Consider the following 19,796-nt stretch of genomic DNA (forward strand, 5'->3'; position numbering starts at 1 on the left):
TGCTCAGCTTCAAACCCCTGGGAGAACACCATTTGCTTCTGAACAGTAATTGATACCGCCTTTTTTATGCATCCTTTTTTCGAGCATGATACCATGAGCTTAAATGGATTATCTGTGTCACAGTCAGAGAGAAGTAACAGCAGCAATGGGGCAATCCAAAGAGAATTTGTACAAATCATAGTTCACTGATGGCCAATCTGTGCAAGCCAGGGCTTTATGCCAGTCGAAGGAACAAATGCTGTGCTCAAAATGACAACAGAAATCCAGACTAGAAATTTCAACTTCCCATCTTCAGCTCTGCCCCTTCATCGCAGGCTCATTCCTCTTAAAAACTGTCCCGGTGATGTGGCAGCAAGTCACATAACATGATTAATATAATAGTATTAATGCAGTGCCAAGGGACCTCAAACAAGATCAAAACCTCGTCGTTCAAAGCCATGCACAGGCAGCCTCTGCTCTGAGGAGCCGGCGATTTAATTAGAGGGTGCACCAGGAGTGCAGAGCGCCGCAGCGACTCGCCCTGTGTCATTCTGCTAAAGCCTGCAAGAATTGGACCTTCAGCCCGGGAAACCAGGGCTCTGCTCCCCACCCCGCGCTGCTGCTCCTCTTTGCCTTGCCAAGCAGCATTTTTAATTGGATTGCGCTTGTTAGGAGAAAGGGCGACCACGCACGTGTGCGTATGTACGCATGCGGGGTCTGTGCGCACCAAACAGGCACGGCACAAGGGGATCACTGTTTCTTGCGCTGCTCGTTTTTAGCAGCTGCCAGTACTCACTGTCACAGATTTTCACATCAGAGCCGTAAGTGAACTGCGCCATCAGCCACGGGAAAAAAAAAAAGAGATATGGTCAAAAGTTTTTATCTTTTTACCTCGCTGTTTACATTGCATCTGTAAAAAGCCCCGCTGCGAGTCCATGCGGCATTTGGTTTGTGGGTCGAGACAGTGACTCCCTGTTCTCAGTGGCACCACCTTCACCTCAAATCTCAAACGCCTTTTCCCCCAAGCCCTGAAGGGCTGTCCTGGCCCAGCAGCCGCACAGCATTTCTGGATACTCACAGTACCCCTTTGAGGCTCAATTCGGCAAAGCTCTGGGGCCCTACGTTACCTCTGCTAAGGCTGACAGCAGCATCAAGCCTTCGCCTCCTCCAGACACTTGCTGACCAGGTGTTTGACACCCAGTCCCGACTGTGTCACCCACTGCGTACAGCTCTGCGCCACGGGTTCCTTCAGACTGTACTGGTTCTGTCTCAGGGTCTGCAGGAAAGCACTCTCACAAGGGCCACGCTGCCCCAGTGGCAAGAGGAGCCCTAGGAGCCCAGCGAGGTGCTGCTTCAAAAGCTGCAGAAGGAAAAAAATCAATCAAGCCCTTCTCTGCTCTACCTTGGCTTATGGTATTTCAGGCCCATTATTGATGCAGTGCTCAAAATACCACCAGTGCCTTTAAACAGTTATCATCTTCAGTTCTTCAGAATACGACAGTCTTCATAAACTATCACAGATAACCAAGTCCAGAAAAAAAACCAGACCAAAAAAATCCAACCCACTGTTTGCTTCTGCCCCACGGCTGATCAGCAGGGCTTTCAGACCTGGTACACCCACCAAGCAGGCAGTTTTCATCAGACATCATGATCAAGCGTAATTCTAGAGGGAGATGAATGTGTGCTGAGGCTTTGCAGCCCAGTTTGGGGTTATTTCTCTAGACAACCCTGCACAGTGTTTAGGCACCAACTTTGGTGGCTGGGAGATCTCTCCAAGCTACTCGCAACAGCTTGATCCCTCTCCCCAGTAATTTATCAGCGACTCTTTTTCTCCTTTCTGCTCTGTTCTGTATGAGCAACTTCAGAAGCTGGGTGAGTTGCTACACAGCTCTGGAGTGTGCAGGAAGATCTCTATTATACACTTGAAAAGGCAAAAGCATCAAAAGCCCGACAGCTAGCAATTTACTTTTTCCCTCCCTCCAATAGTTTTCAGTCTTTATGGTGGAGGTGGGAAGATTTTTATCTCCACAGCTCTTTGTTATTGTTGGGTTTCTGTAGCATCACAACAAAGGCATTTACACTTGACAAGAACCATTGCTGCTCAGGAAGCGGGAAGAGCTGGTGGCGGGGAGGCGCCGGGCGGGAAGGGAACATCACAGCCCTTGGCAAGGATCTACCCGCTGTCATAGCAGCACAAGGATTTCACAAAAACAAATCTCAATAAAGAACTGCAGCCCAATAGTCATCATCCTCAGATACAATTCAGTGCAAGATAGGCTGGTTTTGTTTTCTCCACCTCAGCTGCAAATAACATTTGGGTCTCAGTTACCCTTTTGTAAATGCGGAGTGAGAAGACTGAGGACTGAATTTCCTCTAAAAAGAAATTATTTGTTTCAGTTACCCACATTCTGTAAAGGGCTTAGCTTGCTGAATGTGTTCCTAGCCTGTACTTGGTTTTGACAGCCTTTTTGCTTTGGGTTGCAACCGTGGTCACCATCAGTACATCTTTAACTGCCCCAGGCAAAGTCTGGCAAAGTCTGCTGGGCTCCCATCAGTCAAGCAAAACTGTGTTTTGAATTCACCTACCTGCTGTCTATCTCACCTTTAGTAGGGCTTTTGCTACTGACTTCCGTAACATCCTTATTGACAAGTTGATGAAGACTAGATAAATGGGTATGAGGTAGACCGAAAAGTGGCTGAACTGTCAGGCTAAAAGGGTTGTGATTAGCAGCACGAAGTCCAGCTGGAGGGCAGTGACTAGTGGGGTACCCCGGGGCTGACAATGGTACCAGTACTGTTTAACATCTTCATTAATGACCCGACGACGGGGCAGAGTGCAAGCTCAGAGGGTTTGCACTGGGAGGAGTGGCTGATACACCAGAGGGTTGTGCCACCATCCAGAGGGGCCTCACTGGGGCTGGAGAAACGGGCTGCCAGGAACCCCAGGCAGTTCAACAAAGGGAGATGCAAAGTCCTGCACCTGGGGGCAGATAACCCCCAGCACCAGTACAGGCTGGGGGCCTGTTGAGTGGAAAGCTGTCTGGGGATGCTGGTGGACAAGGTGAACAGGAGCCAGCAATGTGCCCTCATGGCAAAGGCAGTCCACAGCATCCTGGGCTCCATTAGGCAGAGCACCACCAGCAGATCAAGGGGGCTGACCCAACCCCCTCTGCTCAGCATGGTGAGACACATCTGGAGTGCTGGGTCCAGCGCTGGGCTGCCCAGTGGAAGAGACATGGACATACGGGAGAGAGTCCCATGAAGGGCCACAAAGATGAAGAAAGAAGTTTATTAGGGAGAAATCACTCACATTGCTCCAGATGTGATGGAAAGTAGCAGGTGGCTAGAAGAGTGAAGGTGAAGGCTGGCAGGGATATTGTGAAAGGATGCACACACAGATGTTTGTCAGAAAAAAACCCTGCACTGTTATCAGAACAGTTTTCGAATTGGGAAATTACAGTCATGCAAATTTCATTCCAGGGATACTTAGCTGAACATCTGAAGCTTCATTCAAAATTATCCAAAGCTTTGTAAAGCCTTTTTTGCGAAGATGGACTGAATTTCAAGAAAAAATACGTTGTAAAGCAATTATGGTTTTGCTTCTCATTTGAAAAATGGGGAAAGGGCGAGCTTCTGCTGATGAAAATCTTAGGAATTGCTGTTCAGTTTCATTCAGCTGCCTCTTCAAAGTTGCACGACTTGGTATTTGAGGTAGAAATTTTATTCAATGCATCATTTTAGGACTCTTTACAGATCACAGAGATAGCAATTTCATATGAATCATGATTTGAAGTTGCATATGTTAATAAATAACACCCAGTGCCATATAACATATAGCACATAAAGGCTATTTAACAGTGAACAACAATAATAAATGATAGCACAGCTCATCAGTTACCACGCAGTATCCCTCCAATCTTTATGGGGGGGAAATGTAGGCACAGAAAGGAAATTAGACAGGACATCGGAGTTAACAGCATCATTTCAGAAACACGTTGTTACTTCTCAGTACTTGCCAGGAGCGCACACAGGGTCAAACAAATAGACACAGGTCAAGGTTTTGATTGCTTGTCAGCTTTCCACTAACAACTACAGCTTTGCCAAGACTTTACTTTGAAAGGAAGATGTTAGCTATGGCAATATTCTTCTTCTTTTTTTTTTTTCACCATGGAAAAAAAGAAATCACTTTCTCTAATAATATGTCATTTATTCTAAAATATTTCAGTTTTAAAAACGAATTCTGAGCTTCTCACAGTCGAACAAAATATCTTTAGTGAAGTCTCTTTTTATCCATTAAAAAACTGCTGACCAGCTCCAGTTCTGAACTGTCTAGAGATTCAGAGTCCAGCTATTATTTTATAAGCTAGAAACCGCTGACATTTGAAATAATATCTGATATTATCTCATATAGAAGGTGGCATTTTCAGTTATAAGATGGCTAAATAGACAGTGAGCTCATATCATTGAAGATAAGCATTCACAAAATTGTCAATTCAAATTATTCCTTGTTCACAAGCTTACACAGTGGTAGCACAAGGGGAAAGTGGCAAGTCCTTCTCTGCAACAACGAAATTCCTTCTCTTAAGAAAATTGCACACATTTTGACTTCGTTTTACCAGTCATCAATAATTACCACTGCTTTGGAGTGGTCCATGGGCGTTTTGCCCGACTCCAAACCTATGGCTGTGCTTTTGGGATCCATCCGGAGGGACCACAGCTCAGCACTACACAGAGAAATCCGGGGCACCTGGATTTGTAACAGGGTCATGGTCACCTGCCTCCTCTCACAAATTTCTGGCACTCCAAGTTGCCACCTGCTTTCCCCTCCAAACCAGCAGTAGCTGGGTCTGCTTATAAAACATATACTTTCCCTTCTAAGCTGTCACTGAGCAAAACAAGAGTAGTCTCCTCAGATCAAAAGCAGCTCTGTTCCTGGCTTCAGCTATAGAGATCTTTAGGATTATTTGCTCAATTAAGGCAGCGATAAGGACAGCCAGCTCCCATGCCAGCCTTCCTTCCTTCCTCTATTTGGTTTCACTCTGTATGAGCCATGGCCAACCAATGGCCCCTGTGGATGAGCAGGAAAGCTCTGGATTAACACCCGTGTGCACCAAGGTGGCAGCCTGGGCTTGGGCGGCACCTTTTCCAACACGAGCCTGGAGCACAGCATCTCCCACAGCAGGCTCCCCTGCTGATCAAATCTTCAGGCACATGGCAGTATTGCCTCAGGAAGGCTTTCAAAACCAGGATCTCCCGCATCATAACACCCTCAGATGTGCTAAAGTGTTGCTCAGCCTGGGCTCTGCAAGGAGACAGTGCTCCTGCCTGGGTCCAGAAAAGCAGCAAGCCCACAGAAATCCCTGCTGGTCCCTGTTGCTGCTGCCACACATCAGAAGCAAGAGACTTTTTTCTGCTGTGTCTCAGCACACGGTCTACAGAAACATGGTGTGTCACCTCCGGGGACAGGTCGGTACCATCCTCACTCCATAAAGTTCAGTTGCTTCCACAGCCAGGCTTCACCCAGCTGTGAACACTGGGCCTGCAAGCTCCTGGCAGACAGCTTCAGGGGGTGCCCTAGGAACACCTCCCGGGTGAAGCTTTACAGTCAGCACAACAGCCACTAGTGTGAAGAGAAGCCAGATGGAGTTTTTTCTCTGCCGTAACGAATTCCTGGAGTCTTGCTGTTCCCATGTGCTGGTCTGTGGCTGGTTGGAAGAGCAGCTGATTAAGTTTTCAAAATTCCTATGATTTCAAATGCATAATTAGAAGTGTCAAGAGGTAACAGAGAAGCATGTCATGCAAGGCATCTCCTCTACAAGTCTCCTGTTTTGCTTTCTTCGCATTTTGGATGCTTAAGACGGCAACCGGCCAGCTGACCCCAAGATGTCTCAACGGTTATGCTAATCAAAAGCTGAGATCAAGGACATTTCAAAGCTGCTGTTGAGCATGTTTTGAGCGTGCCTTGAGGTTGAAACTTCAGTAAGACAAAGGTTAGGGTTGTGGCTTTTATTAGGCTGGTTTGACAAGAACCAACCCAGTAAAAGCTACAACCCTAACATAGCTTCCTTCCAACAGACGACAAGCTTGGCTGGACTGAACAAAAGATACCTGTGAAAAAATTCATTCCGCCCCATAAAATATTTTGATTGTATAAGCTACCACTATGTTAAACACAAGCACATTCAGAATTCATCATAAAAATAATACACAAGGGAAACATTAACCAAGCACTTTCATTCCTGTAGAGGGATATTCCTGCCATTAAATGTCTTTATTGGTGATCTGGAAGAAAACAGAAAAACAGTGCTGAGAATATTTGCAGATGACACAAAAATTGGCCAGACAGTAAATGAAGGAGATAGATTGGCTAGATAGGGTGAACTGGGTCACTTGCTAAAGTCAGTGGAATTTAAAGATCTGCTTTCATAAAGGAAGAAAAACTAAAATCAAAGATGAGCGTTCACACAGAAGAGGGGGGTTGCATGCTGAAGTTCATGATATTGGAAAACAGCAGGATGGTAATGGCAACTGAATTTATGTTTATAACCTAATGCAATAAGTAAAATTTGACCCTAAATAAATAATAAATACTAACGTTGCGTGCAGTGACAAGGCCAGATTTGCAATACTGTAGCAAGTTTATGTGTCTGCACATGGAAAGTGAAATTTTTAAGGGTTCAAAAACAGAACAGGAAAAAAAATGAAGTCCATGACATATGCCTTGGAACAACTGGAGAAACTCGGTGCATTTATTTCCTTTAAGGGAAGGCAGAGAGGTGATCTGACCCAAGTTTGCAAGCACCTCTCTGTGGAACAGACTTCTAATGGGGGCTGCACCCATTCCTGGCACTGAAAGAGCACAGTCCTGAGGTGGGAAGCAGAAGGTACAAGAACGGCAGCTAGCAAAAGGCAAAAAGCTTGAAAACATGTAGTAATGAAACATGACGTTAATCATGAGTTTCCATCATCCTAGCAGCCCAACTCCTGAGCAAACAAGATGTTTTGATTTCACTGGGACACAACCCCCACATAGCTCAAATGAAGAATATACTTTTCCTTTGGTCAGAACAAGTACTGTCAAGGATGCAACGCTCTTCTTTTACCAGCAAACTTAATTCAGTAACCTAGGGTAAATATTTACAGTCATTCACCAAATGTAAAGGAAACCAATAAACAAAGACAATGAAAGAGGAGAAAGAAATCCGGTGCCGGTGTAGCTCTAATCTGCAGTAGATTATGTGCTCCATACACGGCGTACTTTCATCTCAGCAGGCAACTCCCATCTGAGAGGGAGAGGTGGCATGGGCTACTGCAGAGCACACACAGTGTTCTTTCCTCGGAGACTTATTTTATTGTTTCCCCTACAAAAGGTCTTCAGGCCCAAGCACATGACAGCCCTCTGTGTGCAGAAACAAGGGGAGTCGGTCAGACAAACCCTATAAATCTGTTTGGGGACTGCTGGTAATTGCTTCCTGAGCCAATTCAGCATCAACTTGCCTTTGCCGTTGGCTGGTAAAACACACTCGGTGAAACCAGCAACTTTTGGCTTTGTGCTCAGCAGATTTCCTGTATAAAACCAACACAATGTGCCTGGCCACTAGAAAAATAGCTTTTCTGAGTAACTGTTTCTTTCTCAGCTGACTGATCATTTATTTAAAAAAAAAAAAAAAAAAAAGACCATCCAGGTTCAAGATGAAACTGAGATGTTTCCCTCTGTGCTGGAGAGGGGACTGCTCCTTGCTCTCAGCTGACGGCCTGAAATATCACATTATACTGTCTGTGCTGACAAAATTGTCACTCTATAGTGGAAAACTCTGCCAAGCGGAAAGACTGGAAAGGGAAAGCTCTGGCATCCAGCAGAAACCTGCACTTAAGGCACTCACACCACGCTGCAGCTAGGTACCTGAATCCAGGCACGTGGCAGCTGACGGATGAACCAGCCAATACAGCTTCTGTCCTGTGAACAGCACCCACCTACGTTCCCCAACAGAAGCATTTCACTTCAGAAATATCAAAATTATCACTTTTGACATCAGTCATGATTTCTCATGGACCCTGACATAATGTGCAAAATGTTTCAAACACTCCCAATACTCCACTTCTCAGCAGCTCGACTTTCTAGCACAGCTTGTCCCCGTTGATGCTCAACAAAAACTTCACACTTACGCAGACAAACTCATTCTGCGCCTAGGGCAAGGGTGACTGGCTGTAGCGGATGGAAATTTTCAGCTCCAGTCTTGATTACCCTTCTGCAGTTTCAGGCCCAATAAGGGTCACAGCCACGGCAGTCACAGCAGCAGGATAAAAGCTCCCCAGGCAAAGCTTCCTTTGTCTTGGCAGGACACTTCTTGCCTCCTTACATGCTTGTCACAACAGCAGCCAGTGAACCCAGAGACACGGTTTGCTCAAGGGATTTGTTGAGCTCGGCAGACAATGGTTTTGTGTTCCCCATCTCACCACTCTTTTGGATACTGTGAGTCCTACAAGGGGTGAAAGACACATTTCCCATTTGGAGGGTGACTGCAGGTCAAGCAGACTGAAGCTGGGCCTGAGTGGGTGTTGAAGAGGCAAAGGAACAGCAGACCAGAAGCCCCAGCATCTTTGCTCAGGTTTTACGACCCTGCCTGCTCCCAGTAGGGTCCCCATATAAATGAGGGTACCCTCATCAATCCCACCACGTGTCCCTTCGGGAGGGGAGCATGAGCCAGCAGGAAGCTTCAGCCAAAATCACGTTAGTCGAACATGTAACTACAATAATTACCAAGACCCATTTCTTCTCCCATTAGCTCTAGCAGGGTCTGGCTGCTGCAACATCCCCTCTGCCACCTTGCCTAAACACACACTTGGAAGACGGGCATGATGAGAAATGGAGTGACCCAGGAGCAACGGGGGGCTGACAGGTTCCAGGTCACAGGCAGGGAGCCCTGGCGAACAGGGGGGGACGTCTGCTGTAAGCAAAATCCTGCTTCATCCTGGGCCCTGAGGATGCTCACGGCCTCCCCTCAGCTCAGGTGCAATACCTTTAGTTTTGTGTGGCTGTGAAGCCAAGGCCAGCGGGGCTCACAGCTCATCAGACGGGCAGGAGGAGTAAAGTCAGTCCCTTTTCATCGAGGTCGATGGCTGCTGGGTCAGGGCCTGGCACAGCTGGGGCCAGAATCTCACCGGTATCTCAGCACGTTCGTTATTCCAGTGACTTGCTTCGACTGCCAGGGCCAGGGCTGTGTCCCGTGAAGGCTGGGGCTAGGGACGGGTAGAAACGAATTTGCAGTTTTCCTCTGGAGAAAAATGCCATTCAGTTAGCTTTCAGATAGCAGGCGTTGCAGCAAAGGACAGTAATTTTGTAAGCCAGCACTTGTTACAAGTCTGATTCAGGCTCCCGTATATTATAACATGACAATGTATTTTTACTTCCAGAGCCAAACAACCGAATAATACACTTCCAAGTGAAACACATTGGATAAGAGGTAATTTAATCTCCACCTTCATTAGTTCACCTATTGTATGAAATAGATAACATGCAGAACACACAGAGAACAGACTCTCCATGGCTGCCATCTGCGTAGATAAGCAGGCGGGGAACTTGAAAATTCACCACACTCCCTTTCACAGAGAGTCCTCATGGGTTTGTAATACAGCGTTCCCTCTCTGCTAGTTCATTAATTGGCTTCCCTCACACTGGAGCTTTCCTTATGGTGGTTTCCCATTAGTTTTTCCATCACTCCAGCATGCCAGCATTCCCGGTGGGAATCTCCCCTGACACCAGCGCTACAGTGAACAGCCATGCCCTTTGCCCAGGCAGTCCGGCAGGCAGGACCACAGACGCGGCATTAGGAGAGAGCAGCCCCGGGCGGCTGTTCACATCCCAAGGGTTACTGCTGCAGCAAAGCCGTGCACTGCCTTGAAACGCTCCCACGTACGGTGACCTTCACCTGCCTGGGACTCCTCGTTCGCAAGGAACTGGCTTGACCTCAGATGCAGCCTCTTCTTGCTTCCAGCTTCCCCCAGCCTCTACACATGCAGCACGTTCTCTTCTTGCTAGCAGATAGTATTTACGCAAATCCAAGACAACCCTGAAGGGTTTAAAATCCAAGATTCACCCTTTCTTTCATTTATTGAGACTTCATGCTGAACGAGCGGGAATTCAGGGTTTTGTTCTGCCTTTATGGCATAATAAGAGCTGACTCTTACACCGTGTCCTTTGCTCAGTGCCTTGAGCACTATATTGGTCTATTAATTAGGAAGCCGGGTTCAACCCCTTCCCTTTCGTATCTGGAGGGAAGTCAGACTGTGGCCTCTCACAGTCTAGGCTTTGGGGCAGAACTCTTTGACTGATTAGCCTTCATGAGCCTCAAAAGTACTGCTCTCCAGCCAATATAAGGAGAAGGGATACATCATGTCTCAGCCCCCAGCCAAGGCCATTGAATCACTGAATCCAGCTGAGGACAGCTGCCAAGGACCATGTTAGAATGACAGAATCAAAGAATTGTCTAGCTTTGAAGGGACCTTTAAGATCATCAAGTTCAACCATTAACCTAACACTGCTGAAACCACCACTAAACCATGTCCCTCAGCACCACGCCTACCTGTCTTTTAAATACCTCCAGGGATGGAGATGCCATCGCTTCCCTGGGCAGCCTGTTCCAGTGTTTGATAACCCTTTCAGTGAAGAAATTTTTTGCTAATATCCATCCTAAACCACGCCTGGCACAACTTGAGGCCGTTTCCTCTTGTCCTATCTCTTGTTGCTTGGGAGAAGAGACCTCCACCTCCAGGCCAAAAAAGCGCAGTGAGCCATGCCGCACAGCGCAGCAGAAACTGCTCATCAGGCTGCATGCTGTGCTGCAAGTCACCCAGGGAGTGCCTAATGAGCCTTTGCAAAGTCGGGGGAGCTTCAACTCTGTTCCTGCAAAGTCGGGGGAGCTTCAACTCTGTTCCTCTCCCTTAGAGTGCCTGTGCAGGGATGTGGGCTGGAGATCCACACTTGCTTTGTGAAGTGAGAAGGAGCAACTTCCTGCAACGTAGGTAGGGTGTTACGAGGCTGAACCCACAGATGGATGCACGGGTGGAGTTCGGTCAGTGAGTGCAAACTGATGGTGCTCACTACCCAAGCATATATGCCTAACTGCGATGCCTGCGCTCCTGGGCTGGCACCTCAAGGAACTGGGTTAGTGTGGTTAAGTTTCTGGGCATCAGCATCAGCAGTTCTTGCAAAACTTGAGTATTGAAAAGATTCCAGAGGCTGGGGGGCTGGAGGAGCGGGCACGATCATATTGTATACAACTCTTCAGGAAAACAAAGATATCCCACAGTAGACATGCACACATCTGCTGCCAAGGAGCTAAGGAGCATCTGCTGGGACTAGAAGTGGCAATATGTCATCTAATTCATAGGAAATATCTAAGTCTATTAACGTATATTTTTACTTAGCAGCATGCTTTATACTACTACTTTTTGCCTCACCCTTTTTAACGATCTCTTTTATGTTGCAATACCAAGCATCAAAATAACTCAATGATGAGGATTCCCCTGTAATAGAAAAGATACTATTTAAGCTTTTTTTTTTCCTTGGAATTCCATCTTATGAATCTTCTTGCACTGGAAACATAAAATACCAGAGACATCAGACATAAGCAATGCCATTTATTGAAGCTTGAAAAAAATATGTTATTGTAGTTTGCTTTTTAAACCTTGAAATGTTAGAACAAGCAGTGAATGTGCGAAATACACATTTTTTTTCCTGAGCAACCTGTTGAAGCTGATGTGTCTCAGGCTAATATGATAATATAATGACATTGTGCCTCTGTGCTTAATACTCTATTCAGTTTTGAGAATAGTAACCATGTGGGTTAGGATCATAAATCCATCTTTACTTAAAAATAGTTATGTCATAAGAAAGGAATCTTGCTAAATGGACGGGAGAGATGACTGCACATATTATTAGCAGAGAGGAGACATTAGGCTAATGAGTGCGATGTAGGAACCTATGTAAAATACTGCAGTGGCACTGCTCAATTAAAACAGTTCATGTTGTGGTCACAGCCTTTTCCCTAAAGTTTTAAGCTGAGCAACAGTGATGACTGTGCTTCCCTGGGTAGAAAGATTATTTTGATTAATGTCCATAATATAATTCATTCACTTTTATCCATTTCAAATGAAATTACAACTCCCTGAAGAAAACAATGAAGCCAGAAATGGTTTTATTCCACACTAGCCATAAGGAGCACCAGAAGGGACAACTGTCCCAGGCACTTTTCCTCCCACCTGCCCCGTATGCACTCAGTCAGCTCCTTTTTCATTAGCGGACATACGTGATGGCCCACTTGGGCTGACCTCTGTGGATACAACATTGCAGGTACCTCTGAGCACAGAGGAGTCTGACTCTGAAGTGAATCTAACTTTGTCCTGCCCAAATCCTAGAAGGTGCTTCTGGGAGCACCAGAAGCATCTGCATTGTCCACCAGGCCAGGGCGTCTGGCCACCGGAGAACTGCCTTGGATGCAGCAGTACAGGCTCTGCTCTAGACAATGCAGCCCGAGGCCAAGCCCTGACAAAATGCTTCCTGAATCAGATGGGACACCTCCATTGCTTCACATGATTTAATATTTTTGTGTCCAGTGGAATAAGAACTGCCCAGATTTCTATTGCTCCAAGGGTCAGTAGCCATTCAGGACCTCTGAAGGATCTCATAAGCATGCTGTAAAACTTAAAAAAGCATTATGTCTGGCATTGGCCAGCAACACCATATACACGTATTATTTATAGAGTATGTGCATGTATGCTATGTACACACATGCATGCACATGCACCATTGTAAGTCATCCCCCACATCTGTTATAGTAGCACCATATTTTTAACAGTGGATTTTAAGTTTTATCAGCACCTATAACTGGGGTTATATCACCACCACAGAGGTTAATAAATCTAACCTTACCATGCTGCATAGCCTGAACTCCCAGAGACTTCAAGTGATGAAGTGAGCCTTTAGCCAAAGGTCACAAACCTATGAAAAAGGACAATTACACTTGTGGCCATCATTAGGTTAATATGTTATAGCCAGGCCAAATATTTCTATTAACTTTCATAAAGGTCTGTCTAGAAATAGGGCTATTGCTAGTCACAGCTCTGTAACCATAGTGACACTTGGATTCATGGCTATGTGTCTCACTCTACACTGCATAAAACGTGACATTTCCCTGTATTACAATCTCAAATTGTCAAGTAGCTAGGGAGTAAATCTGAGATTTTCAAAAGAGCATGAAGAACCTAGGTGTCCATATCCTACTGAATTTCAAAGGAATCTAAATGTCAGACTCTGTACAGCTCTTTTGAAAATGCCCGGCTTTGCTTCAAAAGGTCCAATCTAGTCTACCTAGAGTTTTTTTCTGCCATTTTCTTAAATATCAAAACAGATATGCTGTTTGGCTAGTGCTCTCCTAATGCCTGAAGCCCAGAGCTCCACAGACCCTCTGGGTCTCAGGCTCCTGCCCCAGGCACCCTCACCTTCACTACGATCAAGGATTTGCACTGGGGGAAAAGTTTGCTGTGAGTGAGGTGACAGAGTACTCATGTGGATGTGGGCTTACACTCTACTGGGAGATACTGGATTAAATGATAGCTCTATCACTCAACACAGGTGTGAATTACAATCTATCTGTTAAGATGGTAGATGCAAACAGCTTTGCTTTCATGGTACCAAGAAATGCTGCTTAAAATGTATTCAGGAACTTAACATCCCATATTTGGTGGGGTTTTCAGGTTACAGCAAGACATTTGTAGCAGAAGAAAACTGGCCAGGACAGGCTATTGCTGAGGTATCCTTTAGAGGTTCAGTCAAGTACTAAAGGAACATTTTTTCTTTTGAAAAACCCAATGTTTCAATTTGGCCTACGTATCACAATCAGTTATGATAAAACTCTGCTTTTAAATTTATGAAGTGAGCAAACAATTTAGAGAAACACTGCCACTTCACCTTGATTCCCAGGAACAGAAAAGTGAGTGAGCATAGAGGGATCTGGCCCACAGCACAGGTCTGTGTCTGCTGCCCCGTCGGCCGCCTTCACCCAGCACTCTTGAGTAAGCGGTGCTGCTGTTTCAAGTGGCATTCGGAAAATAAATGGAAAAAAGAACAAGTAAAACATCCATTTAAAAAAATAAAAAAAAACTTGCAAGCTTGTTTCTAGCCTCTATGCACGCCTAATAAGTACTAGCTGCTGGTACATTGCAAATTACGTTATGAATTCTGGACTATTACAGAGACAATTTGAAGGAGTAAATTAGGACTGATAACCCTAAGGGATGTGTTTTCCCAGTTTTGATCACAGATTTTCATTTATGTTGGGTGGTTCAGGAAAAAAAAAGAAGAAACATAAAACCTGTAAACAGAAGCCCTACTCAAAGCAACTAGATCAAAACCAGCTAGTGCTGAGCAGCTTGGTTGTTGTTTTCTTGGTTTTGAGGTGATTTTCTTCTAGATTTAGTGTAATTTTGTTGTTTGAGGCCTCGTTGATCCCAGTATCTTGCTTTGTTACGAATTCGGGGCTGCCTACACGTGAAGCAGCACTGAGTCTGTATTGATGGCAGCGTGCACTTCCCGATGCCTTTCAGCCTCTGGCAGAAGTGAGGCGACAGCTGGTCTTTGCCGCAGGGTAGCCCTGTGGTGGAGAAGATGAGAAGAATGAGCTATATTTTGCTGACAAATTATCTGTATTTCTAGAATTTTAATGCTTTATGCCAGACAGGCATGCCTGTTAAGTCTCTTACTTATTATGGCTTTCTCTTCCTTTGTATTATGGGGTCAGCTTGATCCCACTGAAATTTTAGGACTTTTAAGCGAGCGGGTCCTGTTAAACTTCACATGACCTTCTGTCTTGGAAAGCACAGCAGTCTTTTATTACTGTGCAGTGAGGCTTTGCTTCTGCAGCAGACATAGCTGATCTGCGTTTTTCACTTTAATGTGTCTGCTTTTAAGAACCGCCAGAGAAAGCCTAGCAACAGTGATTTGCAAGCCTGGTATTTTTGCGTTCTTGTAATAGAATTCTTCTTTAAGAGAAGCGCAATGGGCCGGCGGCGTGCTGCGGAGCCACGCGGGGCAGGCAGAGGGGCACGTACAAGGCACGTGTAACTACGTGTTCAGCTTGACTACGCTTCAATTTCTGCAGCACCAGAATAAGCCAGGGACTGGAACTGCGTGTATTACTGTGCTGACAGGCCCGTGGCAGCTTTAATACACTGAGATGTGTCAGATTTAGTTAGATATGACAAAATGGGGGGTCCTCAGCTGTGAGAAGAGATGGCTAGAGGGAGAGTCAAGGTTTACCAAAGGTGGTGGATTAGGCGAATGCAAGGCTGTTGTTCAGCAAATCTCTCAGCACCAGAATTAAGGAAACTCAATGAAACTAGTATGAAGGTAGTTTAAAACAGATAAAAGCACTTCTTTTCACAGCAGGCTGTGAAACTCTGGAACTTGCTGCCACAGGAGAGGGTGGAAGCAGACAGCATTGCAGGGTCAAAAAGTGATGCAACATATTAATGGAAAAAGATCCATAAATTTAAACTAAAAGGCACGCCTTAGTAGTCCAAATATGTCAGTTGGGAATGCTGGAGGAATACCACAGAAATGAATCAAACGAAAGGATTAAACTCCCGCATTCTCCCTCACTAGCATCTTCTACTGCATTGCTGGAGACACAATATTGGGTTGCCTGGACCCCTGATCTACCTAAGAGGGCATTCTTAAATTTACTAGCACCTTGAGCTTTTCTTCACAGAAAGAACTATTATTAATCTGCGTAGGTAATATTTATCTGAGTCTGTCTTTCTGAACATGAGAGGGACAAGAGATAAGCAGACCAATTCAACCCTCGGGCAATACATGTGCCAAAGACCTTTGAAGAGCAGGAGGAATGATGGATCACTCCCAAGTGTATGCCAGATCTGCACTGCCCTCAGGAGTCAACCTCTCGTCTCATTGCCAGATGGGACCCTTACTACTGACTTGCTAAGAGGGAAGAATCTTCCTCCCAAAGGCCTTTGAAGGCTCTTCCAGAGGGACTCTGAGCTGTTGGTGCTCTTACCTGAGGGTAGCTGCTGGATATCACAGTACACAGACTACAGACAGCCTTCAGTAAGCTTCCTCCCTCCCTGCCACTTTGCCTGCCACATCTACACAACTGGACTCCTGGGGCCTTGAAGGAGAGAGGTACAGGACACCCTGAGTCACAAGAGGACTTCTCTCCACCTCTTCGTTTCAGAGGCAGTCTCACCCTGTGGGACACTGAATCCATAGTGCAAACACTGTATTTGGGTTCCCTGCCAGACACATTACAGTGTCTCACTTTGCTTGCTTGCCCTCCCAGTTCAGAATTTGATATTCCATAGGGCTATCTGTCTTAAGAAATGGCATCTGTTCAGACTCACAGCACATCCTTCCACAGCCCTCAAAGCAGCCTGTGAGTTACCTGAAACAGGTCAATATGAGCAAACCGATTCATTTAGTTGTGGCACCATAAATTAGGACGTGTGTTTGGAGAACTCCATTCCCCATCATGGCAACTCAAGGCCAGTAGGGATGGAGAACGTGACAACGGGATTCTGCCAACAGTGCAGCTGAGCAGTAGCGAGCTAGCCTGACCTATAATTACTGAGCCTGTAGTATTCACAAGCTGATAAATAAGGTCAGCTTCCATTTTTTACAGAATCTCAGCAAAAACGGAAAGTTTTTTGGAAACTGACTGATGCAGGTGTATTGTCATACCTGTACTTTTCCTACAGTCTTGCTGATTGCATTTCTGATACTCTGTGGGCTTGGGTTTATTCACACACATACTGTCATCTTCAGTTTCATTAGTTTCTGTATTCATGCACTTCACAGTTCTTCGCTGAATGCCCCCTCCACAAGAAACAGTGCACTGAAAGAGAGTAATTTTAACATATATAAAAGTCTTTTACATAGAAATCGTGTAACATGCCAGTGTTTGAGCTGTTATGAGATGGGAAGCTAAAAATGCCGTATGATCCAGAACCAATGACAGTAAAGTACTTTATGTACTGTATTCTTCACCCAGGCACCTCCATGGGGCATCATGGCCAGATTTGGCAGGATACAGTGGAGGGGTAAATGGTATAAATACAGCATCTTGGAATGTGTAACCAGGGTGAGATGGCTGTTTTCTATAGAGGAGGGTGAGGATGACCTGAAATGCCACTCCTACAAAGTTAGAGAGTAGTAATCCAAATTAGGACTGCACACTGGCATTTTTTGTTTCCTCTGTTTTCTCAGCATCTAAACTAAACATGAATAATCAATTGCAATGTTAGGTCTAGAAATGACCAAGCTGAAGATTTAAAAAAAAAGCTCAGTGAGATGCTTTTTCTTTGGTGACATTTACACTGTGGTTACCCTTTCTTTATGACCACAAAACAACTGCCAGATGCTTGTTCTGGCTGCACACAGATGGCCATAAAAGAACATTTTTCCGTACTATTCTGTAAATGTACTTAATTCTTCTGACATCCCAGAGCACCTGAGAACTCCAGTTAATTTTAAATTCTCTTTCTCTTCAGATAAATAGTGGCCAGCAAGATAAATACTGCAACAGATAGAGAATGCCAGCTAATGAAGCATTAGGAGATGAAGACAGGACTAACTGCAAATTATCCTCTCTCTAATGTACATCTCTGTCTAAGACACAATATTACTGGTGTGAAGTACATTAAAAGATCTTAGGTACTCTTGTGGCAACTTTAGATTACTGTTTAAAATAGGTTTCTTATAAAGTAAAATAAATGTGATTAATAAATCAGTACAATAGCTGATATACATTTTGTATTCAGTTGCTTATTTTATGCATGTCCCAACATTTTCACTTCAGTATTTAAGTGTTAGAGTTACACTAACTCTACATTACATTACACTCATATTCCATCTAATGGCTTTATGTCAAAAACAACTCGTTAAATTTTCTGGGTTAAGTGACTCTCCATTATTTTCTTATTTGTGACACCTGGCTTTTGGTGTTCTTTCAATGTTCTCTTCTGCTTTGAGGGCTATTTGTAATGTAAGAATAGGTTTATTATGGAAACTGTAGGGCACATTTTATTAGATATACAAGTTTCTTTATAACTAAACATGTACTGAAGATACTGGAAGGTTCCCCAAAGATACACCCCATATTTGTCAATTAGATTTCCAGAAGCCGAAGTAGAGGGCTATTGGTCAAAATTCAAAATTTCTGTTTGTGTGGGCAAACGCAGTATTGTTGGATTTGCTTAAAGGGTCACCTCCCTGCCCCTTCCGCCTCACTCAATAGTCTTGAACAGTAAAACATTATGATGACTGGAGAGGCTCTGGAAGCACAGACAGATCAAACAGACTGGTTGTACTTGGAAGAATTCAGATAGGCATGTAACAGGGACTTCAATTAGCAAGTCATACTTTTCTCTCCCTCTCTAAAGATGCTCTGTCCTGTCATCCTCTTGAAATGTTACCTTATTCTATATCTAACTGAACACAGTTCAATTTACTACCCAGTAGCCTCTTCCAGTGGAAGATTTCAAATGAGTACTGGAAGAATGTCAATAGTAACTCCATTTTGTTAGAAAAGGAAAAAATAAAACCAGCTGTCCATCCAACAACATCTAACACAGCAACAAATGTTTATCACCTGAAGAAAAAGAGATGGGCTGGATCTGAAATGTCTAGTAATATTTTCGAAAGATCTTCTTGCGTAGCTCCAGTTGTGCATAAGAAGCTATACTTTCCATGGGCACTGAGATTCACAGAAAAGTGGGTAATACGACCAAAGAAGGTCAACTCATCACAACAAATAAACCAAAAAAGAACTGAATCCTACCGAGCCCCATGCCTGGCTAATCCACTTCGTACAAGGTTGCCTGTTACATGATGCAATGCCATTAGGTCTTTTTGTCCAGTCACAGTAGCCTTCTTGTGGGCAGTAGATACGTCGCTTTTGCTGGCCACCACCACACGTTCTCGAACACTAACAAAAGAGGTGCACAAACCCATGAGGAGGGAGGTGGGAATGGAAGAGAACCCAGAAAGAAACCACAAAGACAGTAGGAAATGTTCTTAATTTAAAAATGTGGAGCCACAGGTAACAAGAAGCATGTCACTGACCCATGTGATTTAGAAAGATGTACGGGGCAGCTTGCATACCAAGTCTTACAGTCCACATATGAAGAAAAGCTCTGCACTAAAACATTTATTTCATCGTATGCTTGGAAAGAGACAGGGAAGAAGCCATTATTGGTCCAAAATATTTGGTATAAAGCTGCTCCTGACATGTATTAATGCAAGGAATATAGGACAACACAGATGTGGCAACATAAACAGGCAACGCAGAACTGCTCATGCAGCACCATTAGCCACAGTAACTTCCCCAACAGGAATGAGATTGGAAGTCACACGTCTGCAGGATTAATCTGCCATATTTACTGAAGACACTAAAAGTTCATGAGATGCACCATCTCATTTTTATGAGGCAGCTGGGGACATTAAAATTCACCCGATGCATACAATAAATTAACTATTTGGTAATAAAAGTGTCATACAAAGACAGTGTCCCAGGCTATTTTTAAACATTCTTTTGTCCATATTCTATTAGTCTATTATTATTTACCAATTGATTTTTTACCAGTAGACCTTGAAATACACCAAAATTTTCATACTCTGACATGAAATAAGGTGCCAAAGGCACCAGATATACTTTGAATAATGCATTGTTCCTATGAGGAATTGCATCCCTATGGACAGAGGACCAGAGCTGACAGCTGATAAATGAACCTTTTCAATTCAATTC

The 19,796-nt window shown here is 44.6% G+C and overlaps 1 protein-coding gene across 2 annotated transcripts in view; it reads right to left on the reverse strand.

The window, feature by feature from the left end:
- Positions 1-11,600: 11,600 nt before the first annotated feature.
- ADAMTS12 (ADAM metallopeptidase with thrombospondin type 1 motif 12) overlaps positions 11,601-19,796 on the reverse strand; it is a 167,624-nt gene continuing 159,428 nt past the window's right edge. For both annotated transcript variants that reach the window (XM_074569924.1, XM_074569923.1), the window contains 3 exons: positions 18,831-18,977; positions 16,733-16,886; positions 11,601-14,630 (listed from right to left, as the gene is read on the reverse strand). In XM_074569924.1, the coding sequence (XP_074426025.1) occupies positions 14,395-14,630; positions 16,733-16,886; positions 18,831-18,977 (537 nt within the window). In that variant the 3' untranslated portion in view covers positions 11,601-14,394. The remainder of the gene's footprint in view (positions 14,631-16,732; positions 16,887-18,830; positions 18,978-19,796) is intronic.

Source organism: Larus michahellis, chromosome Z (genome assembly GCF_964199755.1).
Source record: "Larus michahellis chromosome Z, bLarMic1.1, whole genome shotgun sequence".
NCBI classification, from domain to species: Eukaryota; Metazoa; Chordata; class Aves; order Charadriiformes; family Laridae; genus Larus; species Larus michahellis.